Here is a 23,646-nt window from a genome sequence, read left to right as displayed (position 1 = left end):
TGTGGGAGCAAGCATAACAGACAGGGACACAGCCCAAACCCAAGGGCCCAGACCCAAAACATACAAAAAGGAAGCCCGGTGTAAAATCAACACTCAAACGTTCCCAGAGGAACAGGAAACAGGCAGAAAACACCAGAAAAGCAAAGAAACAACAACAGGAGAATAAAACCCCACACCAGAAAAGCAAAGACACAACAACAGGAGAATAAAACCCCTGAAAAAAGGTGAAAACTCACCCAAGAAGCTCGCTCGCACACCCAAGCGCATGTAAACAAACCGCAATGACGCCCTGGTGGCCACACCGGGAAACTGGCAGACGAAAATGGCCGCCAGAACAAGAGGGCTGTGACCGACGCTAAAGATACGAAAAGACGCCAGCAAAAGTGGGAAGCAAGCAGACTGGATGGGTGAAAAACTCCGCCCAAAAGCAGAAAACGCAGGCAGGGGCAAACCGCCCCAGAACTGCTAGCAGGCATCCCCCACAGCCATGGGAACCAGCAACAGAGGCCCTGGGGCAGAGCTGTCCTCCAAGCCCTCCGCCCTTAAAGAAAAGCAAGAGTCCATGGGAAAGGCAGCAAGAAAGTGCCGCTGGTAAGACCCAGAAGCCTTGGCAACAGGAAGAGGCTCGAAAACCTCCGTCCCCCAACCCGAACGGGGCAGCCCCCAAAAACCGCCCGAGTCTCAGCCCCAATTAAACCCCGCCCCGACCCTGAAACCCGCAGACGGTCTGGAGCCGGGAACAGGGAGGGAAAGAGGCGAACAGCACCTAACCAAAACGGGGCGGCCTCGGGGCATAAGAGTGGGAAGCCAACCTAGCATGTTGCAGCAACCTAACCTAGCTTGCAACACGGATGCCGCCTGTACTCTGAACAGTAATAACATCAGGAGAGTACTGGAAAACGAGCAGAGAATCTCTCTCGCAAGATTCCAGGTCAAGGTGTCAGTGACCCAACAGGCAGCACGACGGAGGTAAAAGTGGCGACTCACCCGGAGACAAGGGCACAGCAACCAACGATCCCGTACAAGACGGGTTGGAACCCGGAAGACACATTCAATGTACCCCTGAGCCCAGACAGGGGTTTCCAGGGCCCGTAGGCTGACTGCTACGGGAAGCCCGGGCAAGGTGTTGCTAAGAAACCCAAAAATAACAAGAGGGTAGAGGATAACACTGAAAACCCCTGCGACGTGTACAATCACAGGGGCCTAGCAGAGGGCCGCCAAACACTACCAGTGGAAGTATAGCCACACTAGGCAGACCCCCACCAGGCTAGAAAATAAAAACAAAAGAAAACCCCAACAAAAGTACACCGTCTCCAGATGCAACAGGAACCGGTCGCCGCTTAGGTGGCAGGCTGTGCAACACCTTGACGCCCTAACCAGCACAATACTAATCCCTACCCAGGGCCAAACAAGGGCCCCAAGGGCGAGGCAAATGCCGAGCAGCAAGAACCTCTACGGGAATGGTTCCCGATCGTCCCAGGGAAGATAACCCTGTTATGCAAGGGCAGTGCTCACAGGGCGCTTAGGGAAGTCAAGTACTAAGCGCATGCAGCCCCGGCACTGATGAGGTACTCCTGGCCACCGCACAACACAACACACGGCAGTGAACGCCAGACAAGGCAAACACCGCCTAGGAAACTGAGGTCAGAGAAGCATCTATCCCGGTGACATTAGCTTAAAAACTGAAGCTTGGCAGCCGGCGCGGTAGGTATGGGGCTCCCCCCCTCCCCCTCTCGGGGCGGGGAGGGCTGTGCTGACGATCGGCATGGTAGTAAAGTGTGATGTTTGCTTGTTTCCTTGTGATTGTAAGGAGTTTCTACCTCTCTTTTCGGTTTTTTGTTTTAGTTTTTTTACCATGTGGGGTTTGTTTTGTTATGCCTACCTTTCTGGGTGCCTAACCCCGGTCAATGGCAGATAAGGAAAACCCCAACCACAAAGGGGTTTTCCAGGGCCATTGCTCCTTGAAGGAGCCAGGTTCTGGCGCTGGTCCCTGGTAGGTCTGAACACCTTGGCTAATGTCCTGGTCTAATATAACATACATTAGCCCAAGAAGCTCCAGGGAGCCGTAGGGGCTCCCCACAAAAATGAATTTTATATAAATATTTTTGTAGTGGATGCGAGTCCTGTCCAAAGCTAGCACTCAGGAGAAAAAAAATGGACATGATACGTGTCTGAAGAGAGCGATAATGTTAACTCCAGTATCTTCGATCTCACTCCATCTATGTTGGTGTATGCAATTTTCAGGAACTTGTTCCCCTCCTTATTCTTCACTCCCCCCTCTCTCTAATCCTTTTGTTGGTTTGCCTTTATGTACCACTTTACTGGTTTGCCTGCCTTTCACTTTGTAGGAAAAAAGAATTGATTTCTTCTTCATTCCTGCTCTCATTTAAACGTTTTGCCTCGGCGAGGTTCAGTCTCAGCTTCTCGCTATCTTCTTTTGAAAGATCTCGTCTTTATGACCTTACTTTCCGTACCTCATCACTTTGTAATTTTCTAGCATTCCTTAGTACTTCTTCCATCTGTTTGGCACCATTTAGGGTGATCCTCAAAGGTCGATCTTTCCCTTTTACGTACTTTCCAATCCTCCTGTAGTCGCAGACATTCTCGATGGTAGTAAGACCTTCCACAAGGCCAACAATTTTATCTACTACTTTTGCTTCTTCTACAGCTCTTTCTGACCTGGAAGTTATCTCCTTTTCTTTGCAGCCAAAAATGATCAGGGACTTACTCCGATCAACTGTGTTTTGCACCAACTTTGGGTTAGATGCCAATTCTTTTTTCACTTCCAGCCTAATGTTTGTTTTATCTTGGTTGCTGCAGTGTTTGACTTCCTTTACTGCTTCTTCAATTTTTTCCTTCTCCTTGGCCACTTGTGCATAGGTGAGTTGCATATCTTTCTTGCACTGTTCTATTCCCTGTGTAACTTCCTCCATCTGTGCTGACAAAAGCTGTTTTTCCTGTTGAATTTCCTTACCTAACCTATTGTAGTCATTTAAGTTTAAGTTTGCTTTAACTTCTTCCAAAGCTATTTTTAAGTTTATTTTCTTCTTCCATGGCTTTGCAATTTGTTTCCAGTTGATTCTTGTCCTTGCATAAGTCTTTCACTAACCCCTCAAGACCTAAAACCTTGCCACTCAAGTGCTCATTACTTTCTTTCAATTTGCTGATTATTTCTTCATGATAGTTCACTATAATATCTAATTTTGCCAATTTGTTGTGTAGACTGCTTATATCAATGTTTTCTTCATTAAAACCCCCAAAATCTAGCTCTGTTTTGTTTCTCTTCTTGCTGATGGCCATCTTGAATGTTTTTGTCTGGACTGTAAACACTAGGGTCACTTTTTCTCATCCAATTTTTCACTTCACTTTGCACATTCGTGTTACCTCACCTATTTTCCCAAAGCACAACACTTTTAATGTTCCCTGGGACACCACTCACTATCATCAACCTGTACTACAATACTTAGGAATTGTGAAATATCCTGGAGCTCCTCTGTTGCAGGTGTTGACACTAGGGGGTATCACCTTTTCTGTGGTCAGCAACAGGTGTTTTAGCAATGGATTAGTACTTTACGAAAGTTAGAAACTAAAAGCCGAACTTTAATATAGTACATACAATTCATGTTGGGCTGAGAGTATGAGGCTGGGTCAATTAGTGGTTATACAAGCAGGAAATCAACAGTAAGTGACATTGTTATTAGACTTATGAAAATATGAAGATTTTCATAGAGAAAAGACAGGAAAAATTTGTGAGGAACTGAAGTTGTAATTAATTTACAGTCAACATATTTGCTAATTTTGCCTTTTAATGATATATAATGTTGTTTTTTTCTTTACTGCTTACAGGGACCTGCACTGTGTCTATACAATAATGGAATTTTTACGCAAGAAGATTGGTATGGAATACGCAAGCTAAGTGATAGTATAAAAAAAGATGATCCCCTGAAAGTTGGACAGTTTGGTTTAGGGTTCAAGTCAGTCTTTCACCTTACTGGTAAGTTCTCAAAAAGATTGAGAAATTTTATTTTCACCCAAGGAGACTCAGTAATTTATTTACTGGGTGCTCCCAAGAGCACCCAGTAAATAAATTACCCACCCACATACTTAGATTTTTAGAAAATATAATGTATGTAAATAAGAGATTACAATAAAATTTTATAGTTTTTACCATAATTTGGGTTTGGATGGAGGTGGAGGGTGGGGGAAGAGGAGATGTAAAACTTTTCTGAGGGGAGTCCCGTTCGCTCCCCGGAGCTATCCAGGCTGAATGTATATGTATAACTTTCTGGCATCAAAGTGCTTGGAGTTCTTGCCTACCGGAGCCAGAACCTGGCCCCCTTAGAGAGGCAAGAGGAGCATTGGCCTATACAAACCCCCTGTGGTTGGGAGCATTCTATGTCTGCCATCGACTGGGACAGACACCCAGAAAAGCAGGCGCCCCAAAACAAACCCCTAATCTGGTGAAAATATTGCTACCGAAAACCGAACGAGTGGGCAGAACTCCCCCAAACAAAATTAGCATCAGGCAGGTTGGGGCAGAGTCTGGTCGGTTTATGACTCAGACGGTCTCGGGGGTTTTCCTCTTCCAAGGTGGCGGCAGACACATTCAAGCCTTTTCCTCCAGCCGTGCTGTACGGGGCCTGACCAGTGGGCTCCCTTCCTTAGTGTTTTGTACAGCTGCTCCGGATTTTAATTGTGGAACTGGGGCTTTGGGGGGGAACGACTCGACCCTTTTGTCCTGCCGTAGAGGTTCCCGGGGTTGGGGAGGGGTGGTTCGGGGGGCCTAGGCCCCATTTTGTTCTGCGTGGGTTTTTGTACTCTCTAAGCAGGGCTTGCAGTTCCTCAGTCTGGGGGTTTTTCCTTTCCCCTCGGCGTTCATGTTGGTTTCGGATCTACCCCTCCCTGGGTTCGGTTCCGTGCTCCTTCGGGTCTGTTGGTTCCATCATTCCTGGGGTGCTTTTCTTCCCTTTTCTCTCTTTTTCATGATTATGTTGCATACATGTTGCCTTCGTATCAGGATCCCCGCATGTTCCTTGACTCAGGGGTCTCTGGGCCATATGTGCCTCCGTGCATTTGTGCTTGCTTCTCGCAGTTCTCGTTGGTTCGTGGAACTCTTCGATATTTCCAATATTATTGAAACGTTGGTTGACTTCCGGTGAGGCTTCCCTCTAGTCCTTTCTCGGACTCATTGGTCCTCTTTCGTGCTTCTTGTCTTCTTTTGATTTTGTTTTTGCATTAATTAGTCTTCACATTGTCTCTCCTTTCTGTCTCGCCATTCCTATTATTTGTTCTGTACGCCTTGCTGGTGTCGTCCCCAGAAGACGGGTGTGCAGTTTGGTCCTCAGGTGCGGGGTCTGGGGGGTTTGTTTTTGTTTTGGGCGGTGTACACATGTTGGTGTTCCGCGTTCTTTCTAGCAGATTCTACGCCGTTCTCGCTCCTCTTATCTTTGGTCATAATCCCCTGGATATTCGGTATGTTCTGGATTTATGTGTGATGCGATCTTTTAGTTCTTTTCTCAGCTTGCGAGTGTGGGGCGGCTTTGAATGGAGCCTCCTCCCCCTCTGTGCTGAATGCACCTCGTCTTCTCCTACTGGGCACGCACCTCTGGACACTCTCCACTAGGGATGCTCCTCTTACATTGCATGGCTCTGCTGTCTTGTGGCATGGTAATGTCTCTGTTCTGCAAGTGAGATTGTACTTGCAGAACAATCTCAGATTGTTCTGCCCGACGGAATCTTGTGACTGTCGGCCAGGTGCTGGTTCTCGCTTTTTTGTGGGGTGTTAGGTGTTGTGTGTTTTGCTTGGACATTTTGCGTATGTCTTACAGTGCCTTTTCTTTGTCCTGGTTTCTTGTTCTTTGTTGTTCTGTGGGGCACAGCCACGAATTTTCGTGTTTTCTGTGGGGAGCCCCCACAGTACTTGTCTGGTTTGTTTTCCCAACAAGCTGACAAGGAATACATGAGCTACAAAATTTTGCCACATCACTTTTCAGCTTGGGCCAGAAGAAATATTTGAAGATTTTTTAATAAATAATATTAATATCTTGATGTCCCCCCATAGGGTCATCATGAGCAGCTGCCAAAACTTTCTCTCTATAGCTGGTAGGCAACATAACCTGGTGGACTATCTCCCACTCATTTGACAAGGGAGAACTCTGTGGTCTCCATTTTCTCATCAAAATCTGATCATTGTAATAGTACCCGGTTGTTGCATCTACAATCTCCTCCTTAAAGAGAGCTACATCATGACATTCTGCAAGACTGGGGTCAGCTTTCTGTAAATCACTCAAGGATGTATCCATACCTGGGTCAGATGCCATTGACCGAGGCTCAATAGTGTTTTCCTCCACCTCCTCACTACTCTCGGTAGGAGGCAATGGTAGGCTCTCCACAATGTCCTCTGCCTCATCATCGAGTCGGGCCATGAATGTGTCTGCAAGGTCCACTTGGCTTTCCCCCGCTCTGAAAGTGTCTCGTTTCCTCGGGATTTACCACCTTGGCAACCACAGGGCTGCAAAATTAGAAGCAAAATGCCATTTTCTGCATCCTCGAAAATGCAGGAACATGTTGGAGAGGGGTACATGCCGTTTTGGAACAGGGTGTAGATACTTCCACCCTAAATTATGTCAATTTTCAATTAGGGACAAAAAATGCTACAATCTTCAGTGTCCGGAATTCCATGTGAGAGGTACAGAGTGTTATAGACGGGAAGATCAATATGACACTACTGGAAATTTTTTAGAGGAAGGCAGAAACAGAGTAGTAAATATAAGAGAGAGGAACAGTCAGATGGAACCACTACAGGATTACAGAGGGGAACGGAGATACCCACAAGACTGGAATTCAAATTATCAACAAGCACACAGGTACTACACCAGACAACACCCGTCCTACTACCAAAACTAGACAAATCACTTCCAAAACGATACACCCTGGACGCAAACACAGTGACCTCCTTACCAGAGCCTCAGATATTAACACCAAGTAAGGCTTCCAGCACTTCCACTAACACAATAACATTTATATTTGCCAACATCCAGGGTATAAAAACACGTAAATCCAACAAAGTTCACTTTATAGATGGTCTCCTTCATGAGGCAAATGCAGTGTTTGCAGCCCTAACAGAAACCCACACAAAGGACTACCATGATGGTGAAATATGGATCTCAGAGTACAATCTTTTCAGATGTGATAGGAAACACCGGCTTCAGGGTGGGGTCAGCCTCTACATCAAAGACACACTCATCTGTACTGAGCTGCTAAACACCTCAAATGATATGGTGGAAGTGCTGATAATCAAAATAGAGATTTTAAATGTAGTTATTGTCCTTGTATATAAGTCACCGGAGGCAAACCCTTAGCAGTTTAAAGACCAACTAATGAAAATAGAACACTGCTTGGAAAACCTCACAAATCCAGCTCCGAACATCATCCTGCTTGGGGATTTCAACCTACGGCACCTGAAATGGAAGCACCTGGCTAATACAGTAATATCAGAAAGAATACCAGGAAGTAGCCTAAATGAACAGGCACATGCAAATGACCTGCTACGGATGTGCGACAGGTTTGCCTTAAACCAGCAAATAGTAGAACCAACTAGGAAAGAGAACACGCTGGACCTCATTTTCACTAATAATGATGAATTGATCAGGAACATAATGATTACAAATACCTGTTACTCAGATCACAACTTAATTGAAGTTATGACAACCATGGGGAGTAGACCTTCAAAACCAGTCCAGATTCCCAGTGGAGAAGATTTCAGCAAATTCAACTTCAATAATAAACAGATAAACTGGGAGCAAATAAACCAGGGCGTCACAGAAATAAACTGGGAAGAACAGCTAGAAAATGCAAACCTGAACCAGTGCCTGGAAAAAAATAAGCTCAGTAGCACTAGAAATATGTTCAAACCGCATACCTCTAAGAAAGAAGAGGAAGAGATGCAGATTGGAACGGGAATGTCGTTCCCTATATAGGCGAAGAAAACAAATCGCGGAACAACTTGAGAGTCGCACCCTATCTCAAGAATGGCGAAGAAGGTTAGGTAGAGAAATAGAAACAATTGAATGGAAGCTACAAGAATCATACAAAACCCAGGAGAGGCAAAGAGAGCAAAAGGCCATCAGTGAAATAGAAAGAAATCCGAAATATTTTTTCTCCTATGCAAAATCAAGATAAAAAACCACATCTAGTATCGGGCCCCTGCGAAAGGGAGATGGAACTTTCACCGATGACAACAAAGAAATGAGCGAGCTACTGAGGACGCAGTACGACTCTGTTTTCAGCGAGCCATTAAACACACTAAAGATTGATAACCCAAAGGAATTTTTCATGGATACGATACCAACATCAAATCATATGTCCTGACCCCCCTGCTCTAAATGCCACAGTAAATACTGAGCTAAAGAAAGTGAATCTTTGGCTAACTGCCAACAAACTCACCCTTAACATTGACAAAACGTTCTATATTCTGTTTGGCAATAAATCCTCTAATCAAATAAATCTCAAAATAAACAATACCCAAATTTGTAACAAATTAGATGGCAAATTCCTTGGCGTTCTCATCAACCACAAGCTGAATTTCCAGGGACACATTCTAAATATATCAAAAAAAGTTTCAAAAACTGTTGGCATTCTTTCTAAGATCAGATATTATGTACCCCACCCTGCCCTGGTGACTCTCTATTACTCCCTCATCTATCCATATCTCAAGTATGGTATTTGTGCTTGGGGTTCTACTACCCAAAATCATTTACGTCCTCTAATTATTCAACACAAAGCTGCTATTAGGACAATATCCAACTCTAGCCCCAGACATCACTCGGTACCCCTACTCAAATCTCTGAATATGTTAAGATATTAAGTCACTGCACATTCTCTCATGTGTATTATACATATATAAAACGCTGAACTGTAATGCCAATCCTGACCTCAAAAGATTCATTGAAGGTTGTAACAGAACCCATGAGCACCACACCAGAAATAAATACAGTTTTGATATTCCTAGAGTACGACTTAATCAAACTAGAAATGCTCATCAAATCAAGGGACCCAGAATGTGGAATGACCTTCCCAACCATGTTAAAGACTGTACCTCTCTCAACCAGTTTAAGATAAAAACGAAGCACTACCTAATAAATTCCCTGTAACCTACCATACCCCTCTGTTGTCAACCCATGTCTGTTTTTTTTTTCAAAACAAAGCTGTTTGAATGTAATTGTCTGTAATAATTTGTAATTGTATTTGTGCTGCTTTTTCAGCCATGTTCCCCCCTCTTTTACCTCTATTTTTATTTGTTCTCAACACATTTTATTCTTTATACCCATTAGTATTAAGCTTTAGTCATTATTGTTTTTCCTTCCCGAAACGCTTTGCGTAATAGTGGCTTTAGGCATTGTATGTACTAGCTCTATCTATTAATCCAACAAACTTTGTAAAATCTCTTGTATGTATGTACCTTACCTAAATAAACATTTATTTATTTATTTATTTATTTATATATATCAGACGTCACCCTATCCCCACTGGATTTTGCAGAAGCCATAAACAGTATGCCTATGCACTCTGCACCAGGCCCGGATTCTTGGAACTGCATATTCATAAATAACTGTAAAAAAACACTATCGCAGGCCCTCCACATTCTGTGGAGACAAAGCCTAGATACTGGCGTTATTCCTGATATACTAAAAACAGCAGAGATAGCACCACTTCATAAAGGAGGAAATAAGGCAAGAGGCAAAAAATTACAGACCGATAGCACTAACATCGCACATCATAAAAAAATTTGAGAGAGTGCTAAGAAGTAAGATCACAAAATACATGGAATCACAGCATCTCCATAACCCCGGACAACATGGTTTCAGAACAGGGCGCTCTTGCCTGTCGCAGTTGCTGGACCACTATGATATGGCATTAGATGCTATGGAAGACAAACAAAACGCTGATGTAATTTACACAGATTTCGCAAAAGCTTTTGATAAATGTGACCATGGTGTTATTGCACATAAAATGCGTTCAAAAGGAATTACCGGAAAAATAGGCAGATGGATCTACAATTTCCTGACCAACAGAACCCAATGTGTAATAGTCAACAAAATAAAATCCAGCCCATCAACCGTGAAGAGCTCAGTCCCCCAGGGTACTGTGCTTGCTCCAGTACTTTTTCTCATCCTCATATCGGACATAGACAAGAACACAACCTATAGCACTGTATCTTCCTTTGCAGATGACACTAGGATCTTCACAAGAGTAGGCAACATAGAGGACACGGCGAACCTCCAGTCAGATGTAGATCAGGTCTTTCTATGGGCTGCAGAAAATAATATGATGTTTAACGAAGATAAGTTCCAGCTCATGCGCTATGGAAAAAATGAAAATATAAAAACGGAAACCACGTACAAAACTCAGGCAAATCATAACATAGAACGAAAAGGCAATGTAAAGGATCTGGGTGTACTCATGTCGGAAGACCTTACCTTTAAAGAACACAATAAAGTAGCCGTCACAACTGCAAGAAAAATGACAGGTTGGATAACAAGAACTTTTCACACTAGAGATGCTATACCGATGATGATACTTTTCAAAACGCTTGTGCTCTCTAGAGTGGAGTACTGATGCACAATGACAGCACCTTTCAAAGGTGGAGAAATTGCTGACCTGGAGAGCGTGCAGAGATCCTTTACTGCTAGAATCCACTCAGTAAAACATCTAAACTATTGGGACCGACTAAAGAGCCTAAAACTGTACTCCCTTGAGCGCAGGCGGGAGAGGTACATAATAATTTACACGTGGAAAATATTAGAGGGGCTGGTCCCAAACCTGCACACAGAAATAACATCACATGAGACCAGAAGACATGGCAGGATGTGCAGAATACCCCCGTTGAAAAACAACAGAGGTGCAACTGGTACTCTGAGAGAGAACTCTATCAACATCAGAGGTCCGAGACTGTTCAACACGCTTCCACTACACATAAGGGGCATAACTGACCGACCCCTCACAGTGTTCAAGAGAGAACTGGATAAGCACCTCCAAAGGATACCTGATCAACCAGGCTGTGACTACTACGTCAGGCTGCGAGCAGCCGCGTCCAACAGCCTGGTTGATCAGTCCGGCAACCAGGAGGCCTGGTCGACGACCGGGCCGCGGGGACGCTAAGCCCCGGAAGCACCTCAAGGTAACCTCATGCCGGGGCTGCATGTGCTTAGTGGTTGACTTCTCTAAGAGCCCTGTGAGTACTGCCCTTGCGTAACAGGGTTATCTTCCCTGGGGCGTTCGGGAACCATTCCCATAGAGGTTCTTGCTGCTCGGCATTTGCCTCGCCCTTGGGGTCAGCTGGGGCTTGGGCCCTTGTTTGGCCCTGGGTAGGGATTGGTATAGTGCTGGTTAGGGCGTCAAGGTGTTGCACAGCCTGCCACCTACGCGACGGCCGGTTCCTGCTGCCTCTGGAGACGGTGTACTTTTGCGGGGTTTTTCTTTTGTTTTTATTTTCATGCCTGGTGGGGGTCTGCCTAGTGTGGCTATAATTCCACTGGTAGTGTTTGGCAGCCCTCTGCTAGGCCCCCGTGATTGTACATGTCGCAGGGGTTTTCAGTGCTATCCTCTACCCTCTTGTTATGTTTGGGTTTCTTAACCGGTTAGCAACACCTTGCCTGGGCTTCCCGTAGTTGTTACCCCTACGGGCCCTGGAAACCCCTGTCTGGGCTCGGGAGACCATTGAATGTGTGTTCCGGGTTCCAACCCGTCTTGTATGGGTTCGTTTTTTTATGGACGCATGTTGCTGCAACATGCTAGGTTGGTTTCCCACTTGGATGCCCCGAGGCCGCCCCGTTTGGTTAGGTGCTCTTGGAGCTGTATTCGGATTGGCTTGCAGAGGATGTAGAGGCGCTTGGGGCCATTCCCGGGTCTAGTGCCTTGGTCTCGGCTGCTCATATGTCATCTGCGCTGCGAAGCTATTTGCACCGATCTTGTGGTGTCTCTGTTTTTCGCTGCATGTCTCTCATGACGGCAGGTTGTGCTTGCTTTCTTCTTGGAATCTGCTCGGGTCTGGCTCTTAGGTTTCACCCTATTGTCCCTTGCTGTTTGCGGACTCTGCGGTTGAGCAGTATCTGCAAGCAGCTTCTTCCAGCTGTCGTCCGATGTCCGACCTGTTGGTTCTCCAGGGGTCCTGGGGGGGGGTGCAGGGTTCCTCCCGGAAGAGTCATGCCAGGGCGCGGGGTTCCTCCTGGAAGAGTCGTGCCAGGGCGCGGGATTCCGCTCATCAGGGTAGGCCACAGGTGCCGGGTTCGGAGTCGGTGCTACCTTCGGTACCGTCTGCATCTAGTCGGTGAGATGATCGTTCTGTGCACAGGTCAGGTTCTTGTAAGGGGTGTTGGCCCTTCCAGGGTTAGCCCCATTGATGGGGCGATGACGGGGGGGGGAGGTTTGCTCTGTTCCATCACACCTGATCTTACGATTTGTTGACTTTTCGGGTCGTTTCCCGCAGCCTGCAAAAAACGTTGGGTGGCCCCTCCCCCTTTGGGGTTGGCAGGGGCAGGCCTCTTCTCCTGTACTCTGTCAGGTCATCTCGGAGTGGGTGCGCTTGGGCATAGTCGAATTGACAACATCTCAGGTGGGTTTCCCACCTGTTTCCAGTACAGAAATGAGACTGTACGGACCTGCGGTTCATTCTGGCTTTGTCTCGTCAGAACTCCTGGGTTTCTTGCCCCTACTTTTGGATGACCACTCTGTCCCAGGTCCGGCTTCTGTTGAAGCCGGGGTCTTAGAAGGTTTCCCTGGACCTCAAGGACGCGTATTGGCACGTCTCGATTCATCCAGAGCTCTGGGACTGGCTCGGGTTTGTTGTGGGGCGTCTCGGTTACCACTTTCATTGTCTCCCATTTGGGTTGAACCTGGCTCCTCACGTGTTCACATGCCTCACCCGCTTCGTGGTGGCCCGTTTGCGTCTTTTAGGTGTTTGGGTGTTGGCCTGTCTAGACGACTGGCTGGTCTGGGCTCTCAGTCGGTCCGCTTGTTTGCTCGCCAGGGATTTGGTTCTTTCCCAGCTTGCCGAGTTCAGGTTCCTGGTGAACTGGCAGAAGTCCAATCTGGTCCCCTCCCAGGTTCAGACTTGGCCAGGTCTTGTGTGGGACTCTCGGACTGTTTTCTTGTCTCTCCCTCCGAAGTTTCTCCTTTGGCTGTGGTGCTGCATGTGCTTTTTTGGGGGGGAGGTCCTAGGTCATGTGGCAGTTGCTTGAGGGCCTGTGCAGGTGCCTGAACTTTGCGATGATGGTCTACCCTCTTTGGGTCTGGTTTGGCTTAGTTGGCTGATCTGGTTCCTTCGGGAACGTCCCTTCCACCTCTCTTGGGATCGCTGAGTTTGACCTCCCAGTGCTTGTGTCGGCTGATGCATCGCCAGCTTCCTCTTTGAGTTTTTCGGGTGTTTAATGCCTTGGCGCCTACCCGAGCCCTCGCTCAATGTGTTCATGGGTGCGTCGTCTCTCAGCTGAGGCTTTGTGAACACTGCTCACCAGGCTGGCCACAGGTGGTGGGGTCCATCCTTCCGTTGGGCTCACAGCTCGGTGTGGGAGTTTGCGGCGGTGTGGTTTTCACTTCAGAGGGTTTGGGTCGCCCGCAGATTGACGATCCGGTTCCATTCGTACTGCTCCCCGGTGGGTCATTTCCTGAACTGAGTGGGTTTGATGCAGTCCTTGGCTCTTTGGGGCTGTTTTTTTCAGTGACTCGTCTGCAGAGTTATCTTGGCCATTCATGTCCAAGGGGTGTCCAGCGTCCTAGCGGACAGCCTGTCTTGGTTCATTCCCCTGTCCATGGAATGGACAGTTGACGCTGTCTCATTCAGTTGGCTCTGCCAGACATTTGGGCGTCCGGAGGTGGACCTTTTCAGCTCGGCATGGTTGAGGCGTCTTCCAGTATATGTGGCACCCTTCCCAGACTGCGAGGCCGTCGGGGTTGATGCCTTTCAGCAGGAATGGTCAAGGTGGGGGTTCCTTTACCTCTTCCCCCCCCTACCTCTCCCCCCACCTCAGTTCAGCTGTTACTCCAGGTCCTTGCTCGCTTGGAGACTTACTAGTCGAGAGTAGTCCTCTTGGCCCCTTGGTGGGCGGCTCAGCCTTGGTTTCAGGCACTGCTTGCTCGGTGTCTGAACCCAGAGGTTTTACCGCATTTCTGCCTTTTTTTCAGTAGATTGGTCCGGTCTGTTACAAGACTGGTTCAATCTTCTCGAGTCTTCGCATTTGATCTTTTTGATTCGAGTCTATCACCTTCTGTATGGTAATCCGGTGGCTTCTTTGATGGTGTCCCACCTGCAGGCTTCATCTCGGCAGCAGTATAAAGTTTCCTGGCGGTCCTTCCGGTTCTTTTTTTCTCTTCATCGCTTTATTTCGCTTTCGGTTAAGGTTGTTTTGTCCTTTCTCTCGTGGCTGTTTCAGGACCGTCTTCTTATTTCTTATGCCGAATACTATCGCCTTGTATCATGCGGCATTGGCGGAGCCGTTGCAGCTTGTTTTCGGTATTGACATTACTTCTGCACCGTTTTGCAAGCTGTCTTGTGCGTTGTTTCACCTCCGGCCTGCTCATGCGCTGCCTGAGCCATCCTGGTCTTTGGACAGAGTGCTCTTATTTGTCTTCTCCTCGGTTTGTTGTGGCCCCTTCGGTTCAGGATTGTTTTTCTAAGTTTCTTTTCTTGTTAGCATTGGCCTCTGGGGGTCGGGTTGGGGAGCTTCATGCTCTCCTCCGGCGCAGGGGTTTCTGCTCTTCTGGTCAAGGTGATAGGTTCGTTCGTTTGCATCCTTCTCCTTTTCTGGGGAAGAATGAGATTGGTGCTTTCTTGAGGAGTCCTTGGGTTGTTGATGCTCAGTTGGTCAGGCCGGGGTGCTTCATGTGTTGTATCCGGTTGTGGCTCTCTGCCATTATTTATGCACCATGGCCTCTTGTGACCAGGGACGCGCTTAGGTTTGATCCAGTTTCCCTTCTTCCCTGTTCTAGGGTTTGGATGTCTCAGGTCGTCCACAGGGTTATTCGGTCTAGCCACCCTGCAGTCTATCCCCCATGCCCATGATGTTCATAAGTTTGCTGCATTGGCTGCTGCCTTCGGTAACATGTCCTTGGCTGACATTTGGGCACAGGATTTTTGGCGGTCGAACAGAGTCCTGGCTGCACACTACCTCGTAAATGTTCCTCGGCCTAGTTGGGCCTGCGTAGCTTTGGGTCAGTTGTTGCAGCCTGTTTTCTCGACTTCGAGTTGAGGTGTGAGCATTGACCGTCTCCTGAGTAAAGTCCCTCTAGTCTTTGTCTTTGGTGATGTAGCTCCAGGGAGTCTCCGGGTCTCACCCAGATAATGGCATTTCATTACATTCAACACTGTTTTTTTTATATTTTATGCTTCCTCTATTTACCAACTACAAATACAGCACATACAGAACTGTAATGAAATCCAAAATGCATGGTATGTGCAATGGTACATAAGTGTGTCCTCATAACACTGAATCTGCATAACCCAGTAGTCACATAATCTACAAGTCTTGGGCCATCTGTATATATATACATATTAAATTGTACAGGGATTTTCCATTATTGAGATACAGCATTACTTCATAATTTGAACAACAACTGTTGAAAGTCAGGATGTTGCTTACATAATTATATGTTCTTTTTCAACAGATTTTGTTACCATCATAAGTGGTGATAAGATACTCTTTATGGACCCAAGCGAGCCTGAAGAGAAAATGTGCCGCATCATTCATCTGAACAAGTTAACAGACATCTGTGCTCTGGAGGACTATCTGCACATATGGGGTAGTTATATAAAGTCTCATACCATACATGATGGCCGATACCCTGGTACACTCTTCTGGTTTCCACTGAGGCAGAACCCATCAAAGATATCAGATACTGTTTACTCATTTGAACATGTTGTAAGATTGTTTGAATCATTTGGAGTGGAAGCTCCTGTTTGTTTAACTTTTTTAAAGTCTCTTGAAAAAATAAGCTTGAAAAGGATCATTGGAGATGATAAACAACTAGAAATTGTCCACGAAGTTGAACTAACTAGTCCATCTATGTCTCAAGTTCAGCAAAAGAGAAATTTGTTTAAACAAAAGCTCAAAGAATGCAATGGATTTCCAGCTCAAACAACTGTTTGTGATTATGAGGTGACAATCCAAAGTATTGAAGGAAAGAAGACTCAACAACAGACAATGCGGACTCTTCATTACTTGCCAGGTACAAATGAAGCTTCTTCAGTAGCATGGCGAGGAAAGAAGAGTAGCATACACATGCCTCTAGTTGGTGTATCTGCACCTATTTCACCACATGGAGCCTCTTGGCCCACAGGCCATATATTCTGTTTTCTACCATTGCCAATTGAAAGAGCCAACAACACCAGTCTTCCTGTTCAGGTCAATGGCTTCTTTGCACTTGATCAAAATAGAAGACATGTTAAGTGGATGACTCAGGAGAGCAGCAATGAACCAGATGTAAGTATTAATTTTTGTTTTCAGTTGTAATTTAAATTAATTTAGGTGTGCCACTTTCTGAAGAGAACTTGAGTTAGTTCTGAACTGGGCATTAGACAGCTGCAACGGGCTGCTTCCTGGGTATGTGTGCGTGTGTGTGAAAATTATGATTTAAGAACTTGCCTGAAAGGCTATGTGTGCTAGTGGCTGTATAAGAATGTAAGAACTCTTGTATATATATTAAGAAAAAGGAAAAAAACTTCAAATGGAAATTTGACATGTTCATTTAGCATGTCATTTTTAATGCCATGAAGGACAGAAGAAAATGTATATATACTGGTTAGCATTGTAAATGTGTGGCCACATCTGTGGCAGAAAATAATAATAACCCCCCAAAAAATGTGTTAGTGCTTCAAATATTTCAATGTATCAGTAGTAAAGTGGCAAATTTGTATTGAAAATTAAACTGGAAGAGCATTTAAAAATTAAAGGAATCTAAAGCCCTTATGAAATTTTAAGCAGAGGGCATTTGCAGACATAGATATTCTGGAATGAGAAAGGGGTTAGACTGCAGTTGCCCTCACCCCAAAAAAGGCCTTAATTTACTTAAGACTTTCATCCAGTCATGTGCAAAGCCTCACTTAAAGAAAGGAAATGCAATGACCTCTCTTGCTCAGATTTTCATGTGAAAGGCACAGAGTGACAAACAGGAAAATAGCATGTGAGAAGGGCCAAATATTTTTAGAGTCACACGAAAGCAGTTTCAAAAGGTGGAATAGAGGGAATGCATTGTACTGGAACCAGCAATGTGAACCATACATTTCACAAACAGAGTAGTAGACAGTTGGAACAGGTTAGGTGAGAAGGTGATGGAGGCCAAAACCATCAGTAGTTTCAAAGTGTTATATGACAAAGAGTGCTGGAAAGATGGGACATTACGAGCATAGCTCTCATCCTGTAACTGTACTTAGGTAATTACATGCCAGAGTCAAACACCCTCAAACAGAGTTACAAATACAGCTGGCAAACAACACTGCAAAAACGAGTTTACCTGACAGCCACTAACATTAGTGGCCTTGACGAGGACAAGAAGCTGGTGGCTTGTTGAAGGTCCCACCATTTGCCTTGATCTTTTGCAGTTGCATTTTAAAATTTAACGGAAAATAAGTACAAATCCAATATACCCTCGTGTAATGAACCTCCTTGAAAATCCTCCAGTCAAAATACATCAAATAGAGTAACCTCATTTATCTTTGCCAACATACAGGGACTAAAAAGGAAAGCAAAAAACTGAATACTGTATTACAAAGGTAAAAAGGGTAAATAGGTCACGTGGAGGAGTAGGCTTTTATATTAGAAAGGATCTTGTATGCTCAGATCTCCTACAATGAGGGGGTAGAAGTACTGGGAGTAAAAACAAAGAAAATAAATTTGTTATTAATCTAATATACAAACTGCCAGATACAACGATTGAGAAATTCACAGAACAGATTAATAAAATATTGTACCCTCGATAATCTGCCAATCCCAATAGCTGATATTATCCTCCTAGAAGATTTCAATCTGCCCAGTCTTAAGATGGAGAATAGCAGACAATATTATTATACCAGAAAAGGGGAGAACAGATACACAGAGAACGACAAAGAGGTGTGTGAAGAACTCAACAAGAGATTCCAGGAGGTCTTCACAATAGAACAAGGAGAGGTCCCTGCACTAAATGAGGAGGCAAACTGAACAACCTTGGAGGAAATTTACCTCACCAGTGATGAGGTCAAAAGGAATCTGTTGGAGCTGAATGTGTCAAAGGCTGTTGGGCCTAACAGAATCTCACCGTGGATTCTAAAAGAACGTGCAGAAGCACTTAAGTGTGCCTCTCTATGGTGTATAACAGGTCACTGGAAATGGGAGACCTTCCGGAAAGCTGGAAGACAGCTAATGTAGTCCCAATTTACAAAAAGGGTGACAGGCAAGAGGCACTGAACTACAGGCCAGTTTCCCTAACTTGTATACCATGCAAAGTGATGGAGAAGATTGTGAGGAAAGGCTCATAGAGCATCTGGCAGGAAACAGCTTTGTAACACACCACCAGCATGGGTACAGAGATGGTAAATCGTGCCTCACAGGCCTAATAGAATTCTATGACCAAGCAACTCAAATTAGGCAGGAAAGAGAAGGGTGGGCAGACTGCATTTTCTTGGACTGTCAGAAAGCCTTTGACACAGTACCTCACAAAAGGCTGTTACAAAAGTTGGAGCAGCAGGCAGGAGTAAAAGGTAAGGTGCTCCAGTGGATAAGGGAGTATCTAAGCAATAGGAAACAGCAAGTAACGGTAAGGGGGGAAGGCATCAGAGTGGCGAGATGTCACCAGCGGGGTTCCACAGGGCTCTGTACTCGGACCCATCCTGTTTCTAGTATATGTAAACGACCTTCGAGAGGGTATAGACTCTTTCCTCTCAATGTTTGCTGATGATGCAAACATTATGAGAAGAATCAAAACAGATGAAGATAGACAGAGACTACAGAACGACCTACACAAACTGGAGGAATGATCTAGAAAATGGCTGCTAAAGTTCAACTCAGGAAAGTGTTACGTAATGAAATTAGGCGAAGGGACCAGAAGGCTGAACACAAAGTACCATCTGGGAGGTGAAATCTTGCAAGCGTCAAATAGAGAGAAAGATCTGGGGGTCGATATCACACCGAACCTGTCCCCAGAGGCACCACATCAAAAGGATGTCATCAGCGGCATATGCTAGACTGGCCAATATAAGAACTGCCTTTAGAAAATTGTGTAAGGAATCGTTCAGGATCCTATATACCACTTATGTAAGACCAATCCTTGAGTATGCAGCTCCAGCCTGGAGTCCATACCTAGTTAAACACAAAACGAAGTTAGAGAAGATTCAGAGGTATGCCACCAGACTGATCCCGGAACTGAGAGGAATGAGTTACGAGGAAAGTCTAAGTGAGCTGAACCTCACAACCCTGGAAAACAGAAGAGTAAAGGAAGACATGATAACCACCTACAAAATTCTCAGGGGAATTGACAGGGTGGACAAAGACAAACTCTTTAGCACGGGTGAGACACGAAAAAGGGGACACAAATGGAAACTTAATACCCAGATGAGCCACAGAGATGTTAGAAAGAATTTTTTCAGTGTCAGGGTACTTAACAAATGGAATGCATTAAGTAGTGTTGTGGTGGAGGCAGACTCCATACACAGTTTCAAATATAGACATGATAGAGCCCAATAGGCTCAGGAATCTGTACACCAGTTGATTGACAGTTATGAGGCGAGACCAAAGAGCCAGAGCTCAACCCCCCAAACACAATTAGGCGAGTACGTACACGCACACACGCACGCTGGCTGGCTGGCTGGCTGGCTGGCTGGCTGGCTGGCTGGCTGGCTGACTGACTGACTGACTGACTGACTGACTGACTGTGACTGACTGACTGTGACTGACTGACTGTGACTGACTGTGACTCACTGACTGTGACTCACTGACTGTGACTCACTGACTGTGACTGACTGACTGTGACCGACCGACCGACCGACTGACTGACTGTGACTCACTGACTGTGACTGACTGACTGTGACTGACTGACTGACTGACGCTAAGATAATAGGAAGGATAAGAAATTTAGATGATTGTCATGCCCTTCAAGAAGACCTGGACAAAATAAGTATATGGAGCACCACTTGGCAAATGGAATTTAATGTTAATAAATGTCATGTTATGGAGTGTGGAATAGGAGAACATAGACCCCACACAACCTATATATTATGTGAGAAATCTTTAAAGAATTCTGATAAAGAAAGAGATCTAGGGGTGGTTCTAGATAGAAACTATCACCTGAGGACCACATAAAGAATATTGTGCAAGGAGCCTATGCTATGCTTTCTAACTTCAGAATTGCATTTAAATACATGGATGGCGATATACTAAAGAAATTGTTCATGACTTTTGTTAGGCCAAAGCTAGAATATGCAGCTGTTGTGTGGTGCCCATATCTTAAGAAGCACATCAACAAACTGGAAAAGGTGCAAAGACATGCTACTAAGTGGCTCCCAGAACTGAAGGGCAAGAGCTACGAAGAGAGGTTAAAGGCATTAAATATGCCAAAACTAGAAGACAGAAGAAAAAGAGGTGATATGATCACTACGTACAAAATAGTAACAGGAATTGATAAAATCGACAGGGAAGATTTCCTTAGACCTGGAACTTCAAGAACAAGAGGTCATAGATTTAAACTAGCTAAACACAGATGCCGAAGAAATATAAGAAAATTCACCTTCGCAAATAGAGTGGTAGACGGTTGGAACAAGTTAAGTGAGAAGGTGGTGGAGGCCAAGATCGTCAGTAGTTTCAAAGCGTTATATGACAAAGAGTGCTGGGAAGACGGGACACCACGAGCGTAGCTCTCATCCTGTAACTACACTTAGGTAAGTACACTTAGGTAATTACAAGACTCTGGGTCAAAGGTGTCGATGAACGAACAAGCAGCATGAAGGAAGCAAAAACGGTGACCGTCCCCTAAGACGGAGGAACACAGCAACCCTCAAACTTCTTTTTGGCTTGAATCTGGCACCTCGCGTATTCACGCATCTTACCCGGGTTGTGGTGGTTCGTCTGCATTTGCTAGGGATTCGGGTTCTGGTTTACCTCTACGACTGGTTGGTGTAGGCTCCCAGCTGGTCTGCTTGTCTGTTCGCCAAGGGTGTGATTCTTTCCCAGCTCGTCGGTTTGGGTTCCAGGTGAACTGGAGGAAGTCTCATCTGGTTCCATCCCAGATTCTACCCTGGCTGGGTCTCATGTGGGACTTGCGGACAGCTTCCATGTGTCTCCCTCCGAGTTGTTGCGGCTGCATCCCACCGTCAGCTGTTTTGGGGTAGTTCCCAGGTCACTCGGTGGCTGCTCAAGCGTTTGTGCAGGAGTCTGAACTTCGCCGTGCTGTTTTACCCGCCAGGTCGGGTCTGGCTTTGGCATCTGTTCTGGTTCCTTCGGAGTCCTCCCTTCCACCTCTCTTGCAATTGCAAGGTTCTGTCTCTAGGGGCCTTGCGTCGGATTGCTGCGTCGCTGGCTTCCTCACGGGGTTCAGTACCGTGGCGCCTTCCCGAGCCCTTGCTCAATGTGTTCATTAATGCCTCGTCTTATGGCTGGGGCTTTGTGACCAGTGCTCACCAGGCCGGCCAGGGTCAATGGGGTCTGTCCTTTCATCAGGTTCACAGCAAGGTGTGGGAGTTCGCTGCGGTATGGCTGTTGCTTCTGAGGGTTTAGGTTGCCTGGGGTTCCACGTATGTATAATGTATATGTATCTATGTATGTATGTATCTAACCCCTGTACCTTCAAATATACCTTTGAATTTTGTTCTTTTGTATGCATATTTTATGAATAAAATATTAGTATTAATATGCCATCAAGCTTGACCTCTAAATTGATCAGTAACTTTATGGATCATCATGCCTTGATAATTTAATAATTTCCTGTTGTTGGAGCTGTTGGTCAGTGAGCTGTTGTGGTTGATAGACCTTAATTCTAACATGAAACCAAATCTAATTTTGCTGCATTCCATTTTCCTTCAGCTATCAATATTTTTGTTTGCATAAATGTAGTCTACTTTACATATAACATAGGCTACAATGAAGTGAAATATATTCATCTGCTTGGACAGAATTAAACTGTAGTATTAATTTTCTGTAGGCACAGTGGAATGAAGAACTGGTAACAACAGTTGTTGTTGAAGCTTATTTTATGCTCTTGTGTAAAGTTCTTAAGGAGATGACATCAAGATCAAATTCATATCACGTGGAAACCTGGTATAGTCTTCTGCCTGACATAAAATCTTCAAAGGGAAGGTGGAATAAGCTTGCTACTGAATTATGGTCAAGATTGAAATCTTATCCAATTTTGTACTCTGAGGTAAGTGTATATCCATTGGTGTAATGCAATGAAATAAGCCTTTATTTTTCTCTTAAAAATCTTCATTACCCTGATTTGCACTACTTACTCTGATGATTTTGTGCTGATTAAGTACATTATCAATGTCTTCCCAATTATTTTGTCAATGTTCAGAAGTAATCAGATATCAAAGATCAATGCCCAGAATTTTCCTAAAGTTTCATGTATTGGCCCGTGGGACACTTCTGGTGCATAGGATTTCAAATGATAATTATCACAAGTATATCTTCCAAAAGATGATATAAATTCAATATGTGATATATTATACATAGTAATTATGGTACAGTGGTTCTTCTTACCAGAAATTTCATAATATATATGGTGGGAGGAGAGGGGGGACGAACATGTGGTGAGCAAGGTCCTGCACTTCAACCAATTTTAACGTGGATCACAATGCCTGAGCCAGCCAAGACTTGACCTATATAGGCATGAATACCTGCTGAAGGCTCCGGAGGTGACAAAAAGAACCCTATCTCCTACATTCCAACAAAATCAACGTAGAAAGGTGCGTTGTTTGGGCTTTGTGGATGGCGAGGCAGGGACAGTATATGGTGAAGGAGGATGAGAGTCGCCGCCGTCCCAGTGCCGCCACACACCAGCCCCCTGGCGGGGTGCGGGAGGAGGGGAAGTGATAGGGGGGAGGCTCTCAACCTACAGTGATGTTAGTCGGGTGTTTGTGCGTTCCCAATCAAATCTGGTGAGTGTAGTGTTAAAACAAAGTGCAATAGTGATTTCCCGAGTGTTGAAAATGTGTAATAAGTTTGACAACGGCCTCTCTTGTGTGGCCACTCTTATTACCCCCACCCCCAGTACAGCCCACCCGCCATCTTCCCCCCACTCCGCTACCTGCACATAACCCAGCTGCCCATCAACCACCAGCCTACCCACAGACGGTGCCCAGGCCATACCCATCTCCCCAGGAGGGTAATGCTTGCCTTGCTACACTCTACTTGGGAAGGAAAGGGTGCACTCAGTGTGCAGCCAGTCGTCAGGACACATAGGCATGGCATATGTCGCACCTGTCGCACAGCCCCTTCCAGCCAAGAAGACGAACACCCAAGAGGAAACTGTCACTTATGTTACAAACGGTTTCGTCTCAATGAAGATGGAACTGTCCGCCAACATTCTGCCAATTCTGGCTGTTGTCTAGGATCTTGGTGCCCGCTCCAAGGCAAAGACAATGGACAACCTGCTGCAGGAGCAAGGAACAATTCCTCTCTTAACTTCATT

The 23,646-nt window shown here is 45.4% G+C and overlaps 1 protein-coding gene across 1 annotated transcript in view; it reads left to right on the top strand.

Annotated features, from left to right (window-relative positions):
* The window catches only part of LOC123757771 (sacsin-like), a 138,012-nt gene that overhangs the window by 47,072 nt on the left and 67,294 nt on the right, over window positions 1–23,646 (top strand). Inside the window, 3 exon segments of the mRNA XM_069338905.1 lie at window positions 3,847–3,994; window positions 15,661–16,475; window positions 22,159–22,377. Coding sequence (XP_069195006.1) covers window positions 3,847–3,994; window positions 15,661–16,475; window positions 22,159–22,377 — 1,182 coding nt within the window.

The sequence above is a fragment of the Procambarus clarkii genome, chromosome 40, assembly GCF_040958095.1.
Source record: "Procambarus clarkii isolate CNS0578487 chromosome 40, FALCON_Pclarkii_2.0, whole genome shotgun sequence".
Classification (NCBI taxonomy): Eukaryota; Metazoa; Arthropoda; class Malacostraca; order Decapoda; family Cambaridae; genus Procambarus; species Procambarus clarkii.
The sequence above is the reverse complement of the archived record's forward strand: the minus strand, read 5'-3'. Positions and strand labels throughout refer to the sequence as shown.